At 51.8% G+C, this 20,341-nt stretch overlaps 2 protein-coding genes across 4 annotated transcripts in view; both read right to left on the bottom strand.

Moving 5' to 3' along the window:
* mrnip (MRN complex interacting protein) overlaps window positions 1-14,057 on the bottom strand; it is a 69,742-nt gene extending 55,685 nt beyond the window's left edge. Inside the window, exon 1 of one of the 3 annotated variants that reach the window (XM_073067079.1) lies at window positions 13,957-14,057. In XM_073067079.1, the coding sequence (XP_072923180.1) occupies window positions 13,957-13,959 (3 nt within the window). In that variant the 5' untranslated portion in view covers window positions 13,960-14,057. Of the gene's footprint in view, window positions 1-10,774; window positions 10,948-13,956 lie in introns of those variants that run through there. The other 2 variants (XM_073067076.1, XM_073067078.1) reach the window with 2 other exon arrangements.
* Window positions 14,058-14,161: 104 nt separating this feature from the next.
* Window positions 14,162-20,341, bottom strand: part of tbc1d9b (TBC1 domain family member 9b) — a 105,383-nt gene continuing 99,203 nt past the window's right edge. Inside the window, exon 20 of the mRNA XM_073067072.1 lies at window positions 14,162-16,615. Coding sequence (XP_072923173.1) covers window positions 15,944-16,615 — 672 coding nt within the window. The 3' untranslated portion in view covers window positions 14,162-15,943. The remainder of the gene's footprint in view (window positions 16,616-20,341) is intronic.

Below are 20,341 nucleotides of genomic sequence, written 5' to 3'. Positions count from 1 at the left end.
TTGAGTACAATTCTGGTCACCCCATTAGAGAAGGACGTCAAGGCTTTGGAGAAGGTGCTGACATTTTTTCCCAAGATGCTGCCTGGTTTGGAGGGCATGTGCTATCACAACAGACTGGATAAACTTGGGTTGTTTTCTCTGGAGTGCTGGAGGGTGAGGGGAGATCTGAGAGAGGGTTTCAAGGCCATAAGACATAGGAGCAGAATTAGGCCATTTGGCCCGTTGAGCCTGCTCCACCATTCAATCATGGCTGATCCTTTTTTCCCCTCCTCAGCTCCACTCCCTGGCCTTCTCCCCATAACCTTTGATACCGTGGCCAATCAAGAACCTATTCAGCTCTGCCTTAAATAAACCAATGTCCTGGCCTCCAGAGCTGCCTGTGATAATAAATTCCACAAATTCACCACCCTCTGGTTAAAAAAATTTCTCCGCAGCTGTTTTAAATGGACGCCCCTCTATCCTGAGGCTGTGCCCTCTTGTCCTAGACCATGGGAAAACATCTTTTCCACATCTACTCTGTCTAGGCCTTTCAACATTAGAAAGGTTTCACTGAGATCCACCCCCCACCCATCCATCCAAATTCCACGACTCAGAGCCGTGAAGCATTCCTTGTATGATAAACACATAAAGAAGTGGTCCCATCATCGTCCCCTGTGGAACACCACCGATCACCGGCAGCCAACCAGAAAAGGATCATTTTATTCCTAGAGCAAACACGAGGAAATCTGCAGATGCTGGAAATTAAAACAACAACACACACAAAATGTTGGTGGAACACAGCAAGCCAGGCAGCATCTATAGGGAGAAGTGCTGTCGACGTTTCGGGCCGAGACCCTTCGTCAGGACTAACCGAAAGGAAAGATAGTAAGAGATTTGAAAGTAGTGGGAAATGCGAAATGATAGGAGAAGACCGGAGGGGGGTGGGATGAAGCTAAGAGCTGGAAAGGTGATTGGCGAAAGTGATACAGAGCTGGAGAAGGGAAAGGATCATGGGACGGGAGGCCTCGGGAGAAAGAAAGGGGGGGAAGCACCAGAGGGAGATGGAGAACAGGCAGGGTGATGGGCAGAGAGAGAGAAAAAAAACTAACAACTAAATATGTCAGGGATGGGGTAAGAAGGGGAGGAGGGGCTTAAACAGAAGTTAGAGGTCAATGTTCATGCCATCAGGTTGGAGGCTACCCAGTCGGTATATAAGGTGTTGTTCCTCCAACCTGAGTTTGGATTCATTTTGACAATAGAGGAGGCCATGGATAGACATATCAGAATGGGAATGGGACGTGGAATTGAAATGTGTGGCCACTGGGAGATCCAGCTTTTTCTGGCGGACCAAGCATAGGTGTTCAGCGAAACGGTCTCTCAGTCTGCGTCGGGTCTCACCAATATATAAAAGGCCACACCGGGAGCACCGGACACAGTATACCACATCAGCCGACTCACAGGTGAAGTGTCGCCTCACCTGGAAGGACTGTCTGGGGCCCTGAATGGTGGTGAGGGAGGAAGTGTAAGGGCAGGTGTGGCACTTGTTCCGTTTACAAGGATAAGTGCCAGGAGGGAGATCGGTGGGAAGGGATGGAGGGGACAAGTGGACAAGGGAGTGATCCCTGTGAAAAGCAGAAGGGGGGGGAGGGAAAAATGTGTTTGGTAGTGGGATCCTGTTGGAGGTGGCGGAAGATACAGAGAATTATACGTTGGACCTGGAGGCTGGTGGGGTGGTAGGTAAGGACAAGGGGAACCCTATTCCGAGTGGGGTGGCGGGTGGATGGGGTGAGGGCAGATGTGCGGGAAATGGGAGAGATGTGTTTGAGAGCAGAGTTGATGGTGGACGAAGGGAAGCCCCTTTGTTTAAAAAAGGAAGACATCTCCTTCATCCTGGAATGAAAAGCCTCATCCTGAGAGCAGATGCAGCAGAGACGGAGGAATTGTGAGAAGGGGATAGCCTTTTTGCAAGAGACAGGGTGGGAAGAGGAATAGTCCAGGTAGCTGTGAGAGTCTGTAGGTTTATAGTAGATATCAGTAGATAGGCCATCTCCAGAGATGGAGACAGAAAGATCAAGAAAGGGGAGGGAGGTGTCGGAAATGGACCAGGTAAATTTGAGGGCAGGGTGAAAGTTGGAGGCAAAGTTAATGAAGTCGACGAGCTCAGCATGCGTGCAAGAGGCAGCGCTAATGCAGTCGTTGATGTAGCGAAGGAAAAGAGGGGGATGGATACCGGTATAGACTTGGAACATGGACTGTTCCACAAAGCCAACAAAAAGGCAGGCATAACTGGGACCCATACGGGTGCCCATGGCTACACCCTTGGTTTGGAGAAAGTGGGAGGAGCCAAAGGAGAAATTATTGAGAGTAAGAACTAATTCCACTAAACGGAGGAGAGTGGTGGTAGAGGGGAATTGATTAGGTCTGGAATCCAAAAAAAAGCGAAGAGCTTCGAGACCATCTCGGTGGGGGATGGAGGTATATAGGGACTGGACATCCATGGTGAAAATAAGACGGTGGGGGCCAGGGAACTTAAAATCATTCAAAAAATTCAAAGCTTGAGAAGTGTCACGAACATAGGTGGGAAGAGATTGAACAAGTGGGGGATAAGACAGTGTCAAGGTATGCAGAAATGAGTTCAGTGGGGCAGGAGCAAGCTGAGACAATAGGTCTACTTGGACAGGCAGGTTTGTGGATCTTGGGTAGGAGGTAGAAACAGGAAGTGCGGGGTGTGGGAACTATGAGGTTGGTGGCAGTGGATGGGAGATCCCCAGAGCTGATAAGGTTGGTGATGGTATAGGAGACAATGGCCTGGTGCTCCTTAGCTCCATTTTATTCCTAGTAACTGCCTCCTACCAATCCAGTCAATGCTCTAACCATGTTAGTAGCTTTACTGTAATACCATGGGCTCTTAACTTGGTAAACAGCCTCATGTGGCACCTTGTTAAAGGCCTTCTGAAAGTCCAAAATTACAACATCCACTGCATCTCCTTTATTTATCCTACTTGTAATATCCTCAAAGAATTCCAACACGCTTGTCAGGCAGGAGTTTCCCTGAAGGAAACCACGCTTACTTTGTCCTAGCTTGTCCTATGTCACCAAGTACTCCATAACCACAACTCACTCCAACATCTTCCCAACCACTGAGGTCAGGCTAACAGGTCTTTAAATTTCCTTTCACTGCTGCCTTCCTCCTTTCTTAAAGGGTGAAGTGACAATTGCAATTTCCAGTCCTCTGGTACCATGACAGGGTTCAATGATTTTTGAAAGATCATTACTAATGCCTCCACAATCTCTCACGCTACCTCTTTCAGAATCCTAGGGCACAGTTCCTCTTGTCTGGGTGACTTATGTACCCTATGTATTATGTACACTTATGTCTTCCAGTTTTTTGAGCACCTTCTCTCTTGTAATAGTAACCTCACTCACTTCTCTTCCTTCACGCACTACAACATCAGGTATACTGCGAGTGTCTTCCACTAGCAAAATACTCATTAGTTCATCAGCCATTTCCTTGTCCCCCATTATTACTTCTCCGGCCTCATTTTCTAACAGTCCTATATCCATTCGCATCTCTCCTTTATTTTTTACATACTTGAAAACGCTTTTATGATCCACATTGCCATTGTTTACTAGCTTGCTTTCATTTTTCATCTTTTCCCTTCTGATAATTCTTTTAGTTGCGCTCTGTAGGTTTTTAAAAGCTTCCCAATCTCCAATCTTCCTGTTAATTTTTGCTTTATTGTACGCTCTCTCCTTTGTTTTTACATTAGCTTCGGCTTCCCTTGTCAGCCACAGTTCAACTATTTTGCCATTTGAGTATTTCTCAATTTTTGGAATACAGCAGTCCTGCACCTTCCTCACTTTTCCCAGAAACTCACGTCATTGCTGCTCTGCCGACATCCCTGCCAGCATCTCCTTCCAATTTACTTTGGCAACTCCGCTCTCATACCACTGTAATTTCCCTTACTCCACTGAAGTACTGCTACATCAGACTTTAGTTTCTCTCCATCAAATTTCAAGTTGAACACAATCATATTGTGATCATTGGCTCCCAAGGGCTCTTTTATCTGAAGCTCCTTAATAGTCTGTTTATTTCATAACACCCAATCCAGTACAGCTGATGCCCTAGTAAGTTCATTGACAAGTTGCTCTAAAAAGCCACCTCACAAGCATTCAATAAACTAACTCTCTTGAGATCCAATACCAGTCTGATTTTCCCCAATTGATGTGAAAGTAAAAATCTCGCAACACTATCGTAACTTGGCCCTTCTGACTTATTTTCTATATCTTGCTGTAATCTGCGGCTGGATTGCTCGACGAATGTCCTGTCCCCGGGCTGGACTGTTCTACGAACGGCCCGTCCCCGGGCTGGACTGTTCTATGAACGGCCCGTCCCCGGGCTGGACTGTTCTATGTTCTACGAACGGCCCGTCCCCGGGCTGGACCGTTCTATGATCTACGAACGGCCTGTCCCCGGGCTGGACTGTTCTATGTTCTACGAACGGCCTGTCCCCGGGCTGGACTGTTCTACGAACGGCCCGTCCCCGGGCTGGACTGTCCTACGAACGGCCCGTCCCCGGGCTGGACTGTTCTATGTTCTACGAACGGCCCGTCCCCGGGCTGGACTGTTCTATGTTCTACGAACGGCCCGTCCCCGGGCTGGACTGTTCTATGTTCTAAGAACGGCCTGTCCCCGGGCTGGACTGTTCTATGTTCTACGAACGGCCCGTTCCCGGGCTGGACTGTTCTATGTTCTACGAACGGCCCGTCCCCGGGCTGGACTGTTCTATGTTCTACGAACGGCCCGTCCCCGGGCTGGACTGTTCTATGTTCTACGAACGGCCTGTCCCCGGGCTGGACTGTTCTATGTTCTACGAACGGCCCGTCCCCGGGCTGGACTGTTCTATGTTCTACGAACGGCCCGTTCCCGGGCTGGACTGTTCTATGTTCTACGAACGGCCTGTCCCCGGGCTGGACTGTTCTATGTTCTACGAACGGCCCGTCCCCGGGCTGGACTGTTCTATGTTCTACGAACGGCCCGTCCCCGGGCTGGACTGTTCTATGTTCTAAGAACGGCCTGTCCCCGGGCTGGACTGTTCTATGTTCTACGAACGGCCCGTTCCCGGGCTGGACTGTTCTATGTTCTACGAACGGCCCGTCCCCGGGCTGGACTGTTCTATGTTCTACGAACGGCCCGTCCCCGGGCTGGACTGTTCTATGTTCTACGAACGGCCCGTCCCCGGGCTGGACTGTTCTATGTTCTACGAACGGCCTGTCCCCGGGCTGGACTGTTCTATGTTCTACGAACGGCCCGTCCCCGGGCTGGACTGTTCTATGTTCTACGAACGGCCTGTCCCCGGGCTGGACTGTTCTACGAACGGCCCGTCCCCGGGCTGGACTGTTCTACGAACGGCCCGTCCCCGGGCTGGACTGTTCTATGAACGGCCCGTCCCCGGGCTGGACTGTTCTATGTTCTACGAACGGCCTGTCCCCGGGCTGGACTGTTCTATGTTCTACGAACGGCCCGTCCCTGGGCTGGACCGTTCTATGATCTACGAACGGCCTGTCCCCGGGCTGGACTGTTCTACGAACAGCCTGTCCCCGGGCTGGACTGTTCTATGTTCTACGAACGGCCCGTCCCCGGGCTGGACTGTTCTATGTTCTACGAACGGCCTGTCCCCGGGCTGGACTGTTCTATGTTCTAAGAACGGCCTGTCCCCGGGCTGGACTGTTCTATGTTCTACGAACGGCCCGTTCCCGGGCTGGACTGTTCTATGTTCTACGAACGGCCCGTCCCCGGGCTGGACTGTTCTATGTTCTACGAACGGCCCGTCCCCGGGCTGGACTGTTCTATGTTCTACGAACGGCCCGTCCCCGGGCTGGACTGTTCTATGTTCTACGAACGGCCCGTCCCCGGGCTGGACTGTTCTATGTTATACGAACGGCCTGTCCCCGGGCTGGACTGTTCTATGTTCTACGAACGGCCCGTCCCCGGGCTGGACTGTTCTATGTTCTACGAACGGCCTGTCCCCGGGCTGGACTGTTCTACGAACGGCCCGTCCCCGGGCTGGACTGTTCTACGAACGGCCCGTCCCCGGGCTGGACTGTTCTATGAACGGCCCGTCCCCGGGCTGGACTGTTCTATGTTCTACGAACGGCCTGTCCCCGGGCTGGACTGTTCTATGTTCTATGAACGGCCCGTCCCCGGGCTGGACTGTTCTATGTTCTACGAACGGCCTGTCCCCGGGCTGGACTGTTCTATGTTCTACGAACGGCCTGTCCCCGGGCTGGACTGTTCTATGTTCTACGAACGGCCCGTCCCTGGGCTGGACCGTTCTATGATCTACGAACGGCCTGTCCCCGGGCTGGACTGTTCTACGAACAGCCTGTCCCCGGGCTGGACTGTTCTATGTTCTACGAACGGCCCGTCCCCGGGCTGGACTGTTCTATGTTCTACGAACGGCCTGTCCCCGGGCTGGACTGTTCTATGTTCTACGAACGGCCTGTCCCCGGGCTGGACTGTTCTATGTTCTACGAAAGGCCCGTCCCCGGGCTGGACTGTTCTATGTTCTACGAACGGCCTGTCCCCGGGCTGGACTGTTCTATGTTCTACGAACGGCCCGTCCCCGGGCTGGACTGTTCTACGAACGGCCCGTCCCCGGGCTGGACTGTTCTACGAACGGCCCGTCCCCGGGCTGGACTGTTCTATGTTCTACGAACGGCCTGTCCCCGGGCTGGACTGTTCTACGAACGGCCCGTCCCCGGGCTGGACTGTTCTATGTTATACGAACGGCCTGTCCCCGGGCTGGACTGTTCTATGTTCTACGAACGGCCTGTCCCCGGGCTGGACTGTTCTACGAATGGCCCGTCCCCGGGCTGGACTGTTCTACGAACGGCCCGTCCCCGGGCTGGACTGTTCTACGAACGGCCCGTCCCCGGGCTGGACTGTTCTACGAACGGCCCGTCCCCGGGCTGGACTGTTCTACGAACGGCCCGTCCCCGGGCTGGACTGTTCTATGTTCTACGAACGGCCTGTCCCCGGGCTGGACTGTTCTACGAACGGCCCGTCCCCGGGCTGGACTGTTCTATGTTCTACGAACGGCCCGTCCCCGGGCTGGACTGTTCTACGAACGGCCCGTCCCCGGGCTGGACTGTTCTACGAACGGCCCGTCCCCGGGCTGGACTGTTCTACGAACGGCCCGTCCCCAGGCTGGACTGTTCTATGTTCTACGAACGGCCCGTCCCCGGGCTGGACTGTTCTATGTTCTACGAACGGCCCGTCCCCGGGCTGGACTGTTCTATGTTCTACGAACGGCCCGTCCCCGGGCTGGACTGTTCTATGTTCTACGAACGGCCCGTCCCCGGGCTGGACTGTTCTACGAACGGCCCGTCCCCGGGCTGGACTGTTCTATGTTCTACGAACGGCCCGTCCCCGGGCTGGACTGTTCTACGAACGGCCCGTCCCCGGGCTGGACTGTTCTACGAACGGCCCGTCCCCGGGCTGGACTGTTCTATGTTCTACGAACGGCCCGTCCCCGGGCTGGACTGTTCTATGTTCTACGAACGGCCCGTCCCCGGGCTGGACTGTTCTATGTTCTACGAACGGCCCGTCCCCGGGCTGGACTGTTCTATGTTCTACGAACGGCCCGTCCCCGGGCTGGACTGTTCTATGTTCTACGAACGGCCCGTCCCCGGGCTGGACTGTTCTATGTTCTACGAACGGCCCGTCCCCGGGCTGGACTGTTCTACGAACGGCCCGTCCCCGGGCTGGACTGTTCTACGAACGGCCCGTCCCCGGGCTGGACTGTTCTACGAACGGCCCGTCCCCGGGCTGGACTGTTCTATGTTCTACGAACGGCCCGTCCCCGGGCTGGACTGTTCTATGTTCTACGAACGGCCTGTCCCCGGGCTGGACTGTTCTATGTTCTACGAACGGCCCGTCCCCGGGCTGGACTGTTCTATGTTCTACGAACGGCCTGTCCCCGGGCTGGACTGTTCTATGTTCTACGAACGGCCCGTCCCCGGGCTGGACTGTTCTATGTTCTACGAACGGCCCGTCCCCGGGCTGGACTGTTATACGAACGGCCCGTCCCCGGGCTGGACTGTTATACGAACGGCCCGTCCCCGGGCTGGACTGTTCTACGAACGGCCCGTCCCCGGGCTGGACTGTTCTATGTTCTACGAACGGCCTGTCCCCGGGCTGGACTGTTCTATGTTCTACGAACGGCCCGTTCCCGGGCTGGACTGTTCTATGTTCTACGAACGGCCTGTCCCCGGGCTGGACTGTTCTATGTTCTACGAACGGCCCGTCCCCGGGCTGGACTGTTCTATGTTCTACGAACGGCCCGTCCCCGGGCTGGACTGTTCTATGTTCTACGAACGGCCCGTCCCCGGGCTGGACTGTTCTATGTTCTACGAACGGCCCGTCCCCGGGCTGGACTGTTCTATGTTCTACGAACGGCCCGTCCCCGGGCTGGACTGTTCTATGTTCTACGAACGGCCCGTCCCCGGGCTGGACTGTTCTATGTTCTACGAACGGCCCGTCCCCGGGCTGGACTGTTCTATGTTCTACGAACGGCCCGTCCCCGGGCTGGACTGTTCTATGTTCTACGAACGGCCTGTCCCCGGGCTGGACTGTTCTATGTTCTACGAACGGCCCGTCCCCGGGCTGGACTGTTCTATGTTCTACGAACGGCCCGTCCCCGGGCTGGACTGTTCTATGTTCTACGAACGGCCTGTCCCCGGGCTGGACTGTTCTATGTTCTACGAACGGCCTGTCCCCGGGCTGGACTGTTCTATGTTCTACGAACGGCCTGTCCCCGGGCTGGACTGTTCTATGTTCTACGAACGGCCCGTCCCCGGGCTGGACTGTTCTATGTTCTACGAACGGCCTGTCCCCGGGCTGGACTGTTCTATGTTCTACGAACGGCCTGTCCCCGGGCTGGACTGTTCTATGTTCTACGAACGGCCCGTCCCCGGGCTGGACTGTTCTATGTTATACGAACGGCCTGGACTGTTCTATGTTATACGAACGGCCTGTCCCCTGGCTGGACTGTTCTATGTTCTACGAACGGCCTGTCCCCGGGCTGGACTGTTCTATGTTATACGAACGGCCTGTCCCCTGGCTGGACTGTTCTATGTTCTACGAACGGCCTGTCCCCGGGCTGGACTGTTCTATGTTATACGAACGGCCTGTCCCCGGGCTGGACTGTTCTATGTTATACGAACGGCCTGTCCCCGGGCTGGACTGTTCTATGTTCTACGAACGGCCTGTCCCCGGGCTGGACTGTTCTATGTTATACGAACGGCCTGTCCCCTGGCTGGACTGTTCTATGTTCTACGAACGGCCTGTCCCCGGGCTGGACTGTTCTATGTTCTACGAACGGCCTGTCCCCTGGCTGGACTGTTCTATGTTCTACGAACGGCCTGTCCCCGGGCTGGACTGTTCTATGTTCTACGAACGGCCTGTCCCCGGGCTGGACTGTTCTATGTTATACGAACGGCCTGTCCCCTGGCTGGACTGTTCTATGTTCTACGAACGGCCTGTCCCCGGGCTGGACTGTTCTATGTTCTACGAACGGCCCGTCCCCGGGCTGGACTGTTCTATGTTCTACGAACGGCCTGTCCCCGGGCTGGACTGTTCTATGTTATACGAACGGCCTGTCCCCTGGCTGGACTGTTCTATGTTATACGAACGGCCTGTCCCCGGGCTGGACTGTTCTATGTTCTACGAACGGCCCGTCCCCGGGCTGGACTGTTCTATGTTATACGAACGGCCTGGACTGTTCTATGTTATACGAACGGCCTGTCCCCTGGCTGGACTGTTCTATGTTCTACGAACGGCCTGTCCCCGGGCTGGACTGTTCTATGTTATACGAACGGCCTGTCCCCTGGCTGGACTGTTCTATGTTCTACGAACGGCCTGTCCCCGGGCTGGACTGTTCTACGAACGGCCCGTCCCCGGGCTGGACTGTTCTATGTTCTACGAACGGCCCGTCCCCGGGCTGGACTGTTCTATGTTATACGAACGGCCTGTCCCCGGGCTGGACTGTTCTATGTTCTACGAACGGCCTGTCCCCGGGCTGGACTGTTCTATGTTATACGAACGGCCTGTCCCCGGGCTGGACTGTTCTATGTTATACGAACGGCCTGTCCCCGGGCTGGACTGTTATACGAACGGCCTGTCCCCGGGCTGGACTGTTCTATGTTCTACGAACGGCCTGTCCCCGGGCTGGACTGTTCTATGTTATACGAACGGCCTGTCCCCGGGCTGGACTGTTCTATGTTATACGAACGGCCTGTCCCCGGGCTGGACTGTTATACGAACGGCCTGTCCCCGGGCTGGACTGTTATACGAACGGCCTGTCCCCGGGCTGGACTGTTATACGAACGGCCTGTCCCCGGGCTGGACTGTTCTATGTTCTACGAACGGCCTGTCCCCGGGCTGGACTGTTCTATGTTCTACGAACGGCCTGTCCCCGGGCTGGACTGTTATACGAACGGCCTGTCCCCTGGCTGGACTGTTCTATGTTCTACGAACGGCCTGTCCCCGGGCTGGACTGTTCTACGAACGGCCCGTCCCCGGGCTGGACTGTTCTACGAACGGCCCGTCCCCGGACTGGACTGTTCTACGAACGGCCCGTCCCCGGACTGGACTGTTCTAATCCTAACCCTAATTGTCCAGAATGTCAATTCTTTATTCGCCTATTCTTGCATACCCATTTAACCAGTCCATACCGCTTTGCAGAGCTCTGATTGCCGTCCTGACGGCCACTGAACCCCGATGGCTCCCTACCTGCTGCACCTGGTACGTCTGGCAAGAACAACACCTCAGCGCCTGGAACCGCTGCGCCATCGCCGCTGCCTCAGGCCTCCCGCCCTAAGCCATTTCCATGGAAACCGCAGCTGCCGCCAATCGACGACGTCTTCCAGCCCCGCCAGAAACCAATCGCAACACGCACGCGTAAAACCTCCCTTTCCGCGTGCGGCGTTCCTCCCTCCCCGATCAAAGAACCACAACACACATGCGCCTCCTTCCTCCCAATGGCAGCACAAGACGCATGCGCGGTACCTGCTGCCGGTCGGCGTGGAGCGCCACCTATCGGTGGGAGTCCGCGCACCAGCAGCCGCAGAAAAACCATCGAGTTGCATTACGGCCTTTGGGCTGCAGGTTCTGAAATGGTTGATAATAGTTTGTAATTTATAGTAATCCTGTCTTTGCACTGTACTGCGACGCAAAACAACAAATTTCACGTCACTGATTTATAAATCTGATTGAAATAAATCATCTACCCCAATTTAATTGATTCTACGAGAGTCAACATAAAAGCCAGTCTCACTGCTATGGACAGTGACCTGGAGACATAGGGTTAAGGCAAAAGGGGTACCTACAGCCTGAGGTGGGTGTAGGCAGCAGGTGACAATGGCGACCAGACAGTGGGTATGGAAAGAAAAGGTCGAGGGACTGCTTGGATAGCTGGAGCAGAACGTGGTGGTAGAGGTAGCTGAGATTGAAATAGGTACCAAATAACACCATAAACCTTGGGAGCAGGATTAGGCAATTCAACCCATCGAGTCTACTCCACCAATTCATCATGGCTGATCCATTTCCCTCTCAACCCTTTTTCCTGTAACCATTGGCACACTAACCAACCAACCTCCAGGTTAAATACACCCAATAACTTGGCCTCTGTAGCTGTCTGTGGCAATAAATTCCACAGATTCACTACCCTCTGGCTGAAGAAATTCCTTATCTCTGTTCTAAATGGATGTACCTCAGTCCTAAGGCTGTGCCCTCTGGTCCTAAACTCCCTCACCAGCCAAGATCCTCTCTACATCCACTCTATCCGAACCTTTCAAACAGAATTCTTAAGAACAGACCCAGAGCCATCAACTACTCCTCATGTCACCTTTCATTCCTGCAATCATTCTTGCTAACCTCCTCTGGACTCTCTCAAATGTCAGCACATCGTTTCGTCAATAAGGGGCATTAAACTACTCACAATACCCACCAGTGCCTTATATAGCCTCAGCATTCGATCCTGGGTTTCAGAATTTTACATCAAATGGAAGGAATGGTTTAGATCTATTTTCGAGTAAGTTAAAGGGACAGAACAATCATAATATGTTGAAGTTATATAAGACATTGGTGAGGCCTAATTTGGAGTATTGTGTTCAGTTTTGCAAAGATGTACGTGGGGTTGAAAAAATGCAGAGAACATTTACAAGGATGTTGCTGGGACTGGAGGACCTGAGTTGTAACAAATTATTGAATAGATTCAGACTTGTAAGGTGGGAGATTGAGAGGAGATTTGATAGAGGTATGCAAAATTATGAGGGGTATAGATAGGGTAAATGCAAGCATGCTTTTCCCCCTGTGGTTAGTTGGGTGGAACTACAACCAGAAACCATGGGTTAAGGGCAAAAGGCAAAATATTTAAGGGCGACTTCAGACAGCAGTGAAGGTGCGTAACAAGCTGCCAGCACAAGTGGTGCGTGAGAACTTGATTTTAGATACGTTTGTATAGGAACATGGATATTCGGGATATGGTCCCAGTGCAGGTTTATGTTAGTAGGCAGTTCAGCACAGACTAGATAAGCCAGCGTGCTTGTTTCTGTGCTGTCACTTTACGACGACTGATCAATCGATGTATATAAGCTATCTATCTATACTTTATAATTGTGTTCCTGGTTTTATCGTGTTTTTTTGTGCTGCATCAAATCCGGAGTAACAATTATTGTCATCTCCTTTACACTGGTGTACTGGGATTAAAGTCTTGAATCTTGCTTCCATCAAAGTGCAGAACGTCTCCCTCTACCGGTGGTGAGCATGAACTCCCATCAAAGTGCAGAATGTCTCCCTCTAGCGGTGGTGAGCATCAACTCCCATCAAAGTGCAGAACGTCTCCCTCTACCGGTGGCGACAAGGTTCCGGCTCTTTTGAGGATTGCAAAAGGTTAAAGGTTGAATAATAACTGCACTAAATTAATAGGACTGAAGCAGGAATCTGAAGGAGAGGAGATTGGACCATGAGAGAAACGGAGGAGGAGAACCAGAGGGAGGTGATGGGCAGGTGAGGACAAGGGTTGAGTGGGGAGCCAGAATGGGGAATAGAAAAAGCGAGGGGGGGGGGGTGAGAAATTACCACAAGTTGGATAAATCGAAGTTCATGCCATCAGGTTGGAGGTTACCCAGACAGAAAATGAGGTGTTACTCCTCCAACCTGAGAGTGGCCCTACCCGGCAGTAGGAAGGGCAATGGAGAGACATGACATTATGGGAATGGAGAGTGAAATTGAACTAGCTCGCCACCAGGAATTCCTGCCTTTTGTGGCAGGTGCAACAAAGGTGCTCGACAAAGCGATCCCCAATCGACATTAGGCCTTACCGATGTAGAGAAGGTCTCACCAGGAGCCCTGGTGTCTGAACTCAAACCTGGAGAAGGAAACCTGATCTAATTGTTGTTCATGGTGAGGGGGTCTCTTCAGTCCCGAATCGGAATCCGAATCAAGTTTAATATCACCTGCCATATGTCGTGAAATGTGTTTTGTGGCAGCAGTACATTGCAATATATAATTTTTAAATAACTATAAATTACAATAAGAAATATATATAAAATTAATAAAGCAACACAAAAGCAGAGCAAAAAGTTAATGGTGAGGAAGTGTTCATGGATGGGTTCACTGTCCAGCAGAAATCTGATGGTGGAGAAGCTGTCCCTAAAATGTTGAGTGTACCACAGCAATCAGAAGAGGGTATTTCCTGGTGATGGGGGGGGGGGGGGTCCCCCCATGATGGGTGTCACTTTCTTGAGGCATCACCATTTCAAGGTGTCCTGGATGCTGGGGAGGCTGGTGTCCATGAAGGAGCTGGGGGAGTTCACAATTTCTGCAGCTTTTTGCAGTGGCCCCTCCACACCAGACAGTGGTGCAGCCAGTTACAATGATCTGTAGAAACCTGCGAGTCTTCAGTGACTTACCATGTCTTCTCAAACTCCTGATGAAATATAGCTGCCGTCATGACTCAATACACTGGGTGCAGGATCGATCTTCAGAGATGTTGACACTCATGAACTTCCACATCGCTGCACTGTCTGACCCAGTTTTCCAGTCCAACGGCCTTGGGAATGAAATGGCTCAAACTAATCAGACACTACGGTAAAATAACGGCACAAAGCCTCTGAATTTGATTAGCCAAGGATTATAATTTATGAATATATTTACAAATCAGAAGGAATCAATTTCTCAATCATTCTCTCCACGAGGCACAGGTAAGGTGGGCCATGCAGTCCCCTGGGTTGTGTCATATTACGAGAACTGAGGCAGTAAGTGTGGAGTCTATGAATGAGATGGACACAGCAGGGCAAAACAGGCATGGGTGAGTAGTAAAAGGGAGAGGAAGAGAGAAAGACGGGGGGAAGAGAGACAGAGGTGGTGGCAGAGAGAGAAAGAGAGAGAGAGAGAGAGAAGGGGAAAGAAAGGGGAGAAAGTGAGAGAGAGATGAGGTGAGAGAATGTGTGTAGGGTGAAGGGGGAAGATACAAAGGGTTGGGATGTGTGCATGTCTGTGGGGGGGGTGCATATGGGTGGGTGTGTGTATATGGGTGGGTTTGTGTGGGATGTGTGTGTGTATAGTGTGTATATGGGTGGGTTTGTGTGGGATGTGTGTGTGTATAGTGTGTATATGGGTGGGTTTGTGTGGGATGTGTGTGTGTATAGTGTGTATATGGGTGGGTTTGTGTGGGATGTGTGTGTGTATAGTGTGTATATGGGTGGGTTTGTGTGGGATGTGTGTGTGTATAGTGTGTATATGGGTGGGTTTGTGTGGGGGGTGTGTATGTGTGTTGAGGGGTGTGCATATGGGTGGGTGTGTATGTATATGGGTGGGTTTGTGTGGGGGGTGTGTATGTGTTGAGGGGTGTGCATATGGGTGGGTGTGTATGTATATGGGTGGGTTTGTGTGGGGGTGTGTGTGTGTTGAGGGGTGTGCATATGGGTGGGTGTGTATGTATATGGGTGGGTTTGTGTGGGGGGTGTGTATGTATTGGTGGGTGTGTGGAGATCTTTTTGGGTGGGTGTGGGGGAGTTGCTCATGAAATCTTGAACCTAATTACAATGTTGGATGTGTGTCATCCCCACAGTTAATTGTCTTCACTCATTACTGGGCACGGGTCACTCAAAGGTCACAGACACACAGCCCGCATTAATCCTTCGCTCACCCACAATCACCATGATTACATCTAAAGGGTTATAACTGCAGAAATGTTCTGGTCACAATTGTTCCCTGAAGACACAGTTTGCCTCTCTCTGAGGCACACCTCACTAACTTGAGCCTGTTTAACACTGACAAGTTAATACCGATCCCCAACTCAACTCCCACAATACTGAGACGGTCCTTCCTTCACTGGTTTCTGGATCTGTGGACGTCTGGTTAATCCAGAGCTGGCTCTCCTCTGGAGTAATTCGGCCGTGTGTCGTGTCCCTGCTTCGTAGCTCACTGAGTTGTCTGAGATTTAACAGTCCCTGCCGACGCACGTTGGTACATTCAAAAGCTGTACTAGTTATAGTCAGAAGGAATCTTCCAGAACACTGCTATAACAGAGGGATTAATATAAACAGATATAAATTGCTTTCTTTCATTGCATTCAACTTTGAGAGATAGAATACTGTCTTGAAGCTCCAAAATCAGATCTCCAGGTGATTTTGTTGAGGAGTAAGGGTGCATTTTAAGTTCAGATGGATGTGGAGGGAATTCACCAACCAAGGTGAGATCAGTACTTTGCTAAGGATCATTACATTCGCGCCTTTGACCCAAGCGGAAACAGCCACAACTAACTGGCTGATGGATTCTGATGAAGACCCGAGGAGGGAACCTCGAGGATGACAATGATCCCAGGAAACGGGGCTCCGGTGCAGATTTGGGTCTCAGGATGGCAGGCAGATCCTCCTGGATGGGAGAGGGGCTGATTCAGCTAGCCGACAGCCCCAGCTCCTGCTCACTGGACGAGCTAACCTGCCGCTCCACCGCCCTTTGGCTTTTGCAGGCCGCGATCTTTGGCCCAATGTCCACCCGCTTCTCAAAGAACTGGACCAGGCCCGGCTCCGTTAGCACCGAGGCCAGGATCTGCTCGAAGGAAATGGACCAGTCGGCCTCCGCCACACCCTGTGGTGGCCCCGGTAGCCCAGCCGGCCGCTCGCAGCTAACCAGCACGGTGTCATCAGAGAGTTCCTCGCAGGGCAGGGAGCCCGAGCTCACCACAGAGTAGGAGGACATGGACGTGTCATCCCTCGCCTCCTCCTCGGACGGCAGTGGCGCGAAACTGGCCTCCTTCGCGTTAGCTGCGACTTCAGTAAGTTCCACCTGCTCCCTCAGGGCATCACTCAAGATGTCCGCCTGGACGTCCATCCTGGGCCCCGCCCGTTCAGGGGTGCAGATCCGCTCCTTGCCCTGGGCTACGCACGGAGTGTTGCCCCCATTTCCAGGAGTTCTCCTGGGCACAGGGTTGCTGAACTGCTTGCCGACCTCTCCAATCTGCAGCAGCAGCGTAGCAACAGTTGCGATGGCATGGTAGAGCTCACTCTCGGCCGGGTCCTCGCTGAACATGTTGTAAAGAGTTTTGCACATCTCTATGAACTGCTCCTGAGCGAAAACCAACACAAATCAAACATTAGCTTTATTTGTCACAAGTTCAGCAAAACACACAATCAAACGTACCATCTGCATCACAACACAGCACGTCCACAGCTATCTAACCCTAACCCAAACCCTAAACCACAACACAGCACGTCCACAGCTATCTAACCCTAACCCAAACCCTAAACCACAACACAGCACGTCCACAGCTATCTAACCCTAACCCAAACCCTAAACCACAAAACAGCATGTCCACAACTCTCTAACCCAAACCCTAAACCACAACACAGCACGTCCACAGCTATCTAACCCTAACCCAAACCCTAACCCAAACCCTAAACCACAACTCACTAACACAAACCCTAAACCACAACACAGCACGTCCACAGCTATCTAACCCTAACCCAAACCCTAACCCAAACCCTAAACCACAACTCACTAACCCAAACCCTAAACCACAACACAGCACGTCCACAGCTATCTAACCCTAACCCAAACCCTAAACCACAAAACAGCATGTCCACAACTCTCTAACCCAAACCCTAAACCACAACACAGCACGTCCACAGCTATCTAACCCTAACCCAAACCCTAACCCAAACCCTAAACCACAACTCACTAACACAAACCCTAAACCACAACTCTCTAACCCAAACCCTAAACCACAACACAGCACGTCCACAGCTATCTAACCCTAACCCAAACCCTAAACCACAACTCACTAACACAAACCCTAAACCACAACACAGCATGCCCACAACTCTCTAACCCAAACCCTAAACCACAACACAGCATGCCCATAACTCTCTAACCCAAACCCTAAACCACAACACAGCATGCTCACAACTCTCTAACCCAAACCCTAAACCACAGCTCACTAACACAAACCCTAAACCACAGCTCATTAACCCAAACCCTAAACCACAACACAGCATGCCCACAACTCTCTAACCCAAACCCTAAACCACAACACAGCATGCCCACAACTCTCTAACCCAAACCCTAAACCACAACACAGCAAGTCCACAACTCTCTAACCCAAACCCTAAACCACAACACAGCACGCCCACAACTCTCTAACCCAAACCCTAAACCACAACACAGCACGCCCACAACTCTCTAACCCAAACCCTAAACCACAACACAGCACGCCCACAGCTATCTAACCCTAACCCTAATGCGAGCGAAAACCAACACAAATCAAACATTAGCTTTATTTGTCACAAGTTCAGTAAAACACACAATCAAACGTACCATCTGCATCACAACTCAGCACGTCCACAGCTATCTAACCCTAAGCCTAACTCAAACCCTAAACCACAACTCTCTAACCCAAACCCTAAACCACAACTCACTAACACAAACCCTAAACCACAACACAGCAGGCCCACAACTCTCTAACCCAAACCCACAACTCATTAACCCTAAACCACAACTCACTAACCATAAACCACAAATCACTACCCCTAAACCACAACTCACTAACCTAAACCCACAACTCACTACCCCTAAACCACAACTCACTAACCCAAACCCACAACTCACTACCCCTAAACCACAACTCACTAACCCAAACCCACAACTCACTAACCCAAACCCACAACTCACTAACCCTAAACCACAACTCACTAACCCAAACCCACAACTTACTAACCCTAACCCACAACTCACTAACCCAAACCCTAAACCACAACTCACTAACCCAAACCCACAACTCACTAACCCAAACCCACAACTCACTAACCCTAACCCACAACTCACTAACCCAAACCCTAACCCACAACTCACTAACCCAAACCCACAACTCACTAACCCTAAACCACAACTCACTAACCCAAATCCACAACTCACTAACCCTGAAGCACAACTCACTGACCCAAACCCGCAACTCAAACCCTAACCAACAACTCACTAACCCAAACCCACAACTCACTAACCCTAAACCACAACTCACTAACCCAAACCTTAAACCACAACTCACTAACCCAAACCTTAAACCACAACTCACTAACTCAAACCAACAACTCACTAACCCTAACCCACAACTCACTAACCCTAACCCACAACTCACTAACCCTAAACCACAACTCACTAACCCAAATCCACAACTCACTAACCCTAAACCACAACTCACTAACCCAAACCTTAAACCACAACTCACTAACCCAAACCTTAAACCACAACTCACTAACTCAAACCAACAACTCACTAACCCTAACCCACAACTCACTAACCCTAAACCACAACTCACTAACCCTAACCCACAACTCACTAACCCTGAACCACAACTCACTAACCCAAACCCACAACTCACTAACCCTAACCCACAACTCACTAACCGAAACCCACAACTCACTAACCCTAAACCACAACTCACTAACCCTGAACCACAACTCACTAACCCAAACCCACAACTCACTAACCCAAACCCACAACTCACTAACCCTAAACCACAACTCACTAACCCAAACCCACAACTCACTAACCCAAACCCACAACTCACTAACCCTGAACCACAACTCACTAACCCAAACCCACAACTCACTAACCCTGAACCACAACTCACTAACCCAAACCTTTTTGGAGAGTGGAAGGAAACGTTATCATCCAAAGGAAGGCTGTGAAATCACAGTGAGATTTACAGACAGTGGTATGAATGGAAGATCGATTACTGACACTGTGAAGTGTTACGCTAACCACTACATTGCTGGGATGCCCCATTTTAAGACTAGGAGGAAGAGATACCCTCCTGTTGTAACACTGAACGGCTGCCTGGTATGATAAGATGGACATCTCAAACAGGATACCGGAGGAGCTCAGTAGGCCAGGCAGCATCTATGGAAGGGAATAAACAGTCGACTTTTCCGGCCGAGACCCTTCATCAGGACTGGAAAGTAAGGGAGCAGATATCAGAATCAGAAGGTAGGAGAGGGGGAGGAGTATGAGCAGGCAGGTGTTAGGTGAGACCAGATGAGGGGGAAGCAGAATGATTTATTTCCAGGTGAGGGTAACTAGCAGGCCTTGTACCCCGGTGAGATATGGATATGCCTGTCCCAGCTCTGCCAGACTGGGTAGATGAGATCTACAGTGAGATCCAACGGCCAGGAAGGTGGTTCTGCAGTGCCTCATGAAAAGCAAAGGGCACGACTGGGCACAGGCGAAGTCATGGCCATCCACGGCAACCGAGGAAGATCCCAGTTGTGACAACTCCTCCTACCACTGGACCCGGACTTCTGAGGCTCGGAGAGTGGAACTGCCCACCACTTTAAAAACTCTCCTGCACAGGTTTCCTGTCATCATTGAATTTGGCAGACAACCAATCAGTTATTTCCCTCCATGGGTGCTGCTCGACCCGCTGAATTCCTTCAACACATTGTGTGTGTTGCTTAAGATTTCCAGCATCTGTCGAAAGAATCTCATGTGTAGGGAAACATGGACCCTCGACCTCACAGTGACCTTGCACCTCATTGTCTACCACGCTGTACTTTCTCTGCGTTCGGCAATTGTTTTACCTAATGAATTAATCCGTACGAACACAAGTTTTGCAAGGTAGCACGGTGTGGTGGTTGCCTGTTGATGACAGGGAAGCTGTGTGGGAGAGTTTTTAAAGTGAACAAGCTTTTGCACTGGGGCGGTTCCACTCTATCTCGGAAGTCTCGGCCCGGTGGTGTGAGTAATCTTTCTCGGTTGCAGTGGACGGCCATGACCACCTGTGCCTGGACCTGCCCTTCG

The sequence above is a fragment of the Hemitrygon akajei genome, chromosome 15 (genome assembly GCF_048418815.1).
Source record: "Hemitrygon akajei chromosome 15, sHemAka1.3, whole genome shotgun sequence".
Classification (NCBI taxonomy): Eukaryota; Metazoa; Chordata; class Chondrichthyes; order Myliobatiformes; family Dasyatidae; genus Hemitrygon; species Hemitrygon akajei.
This window is presented reverse-complemented; position numbering and strand designations above follow the sequence as displayed.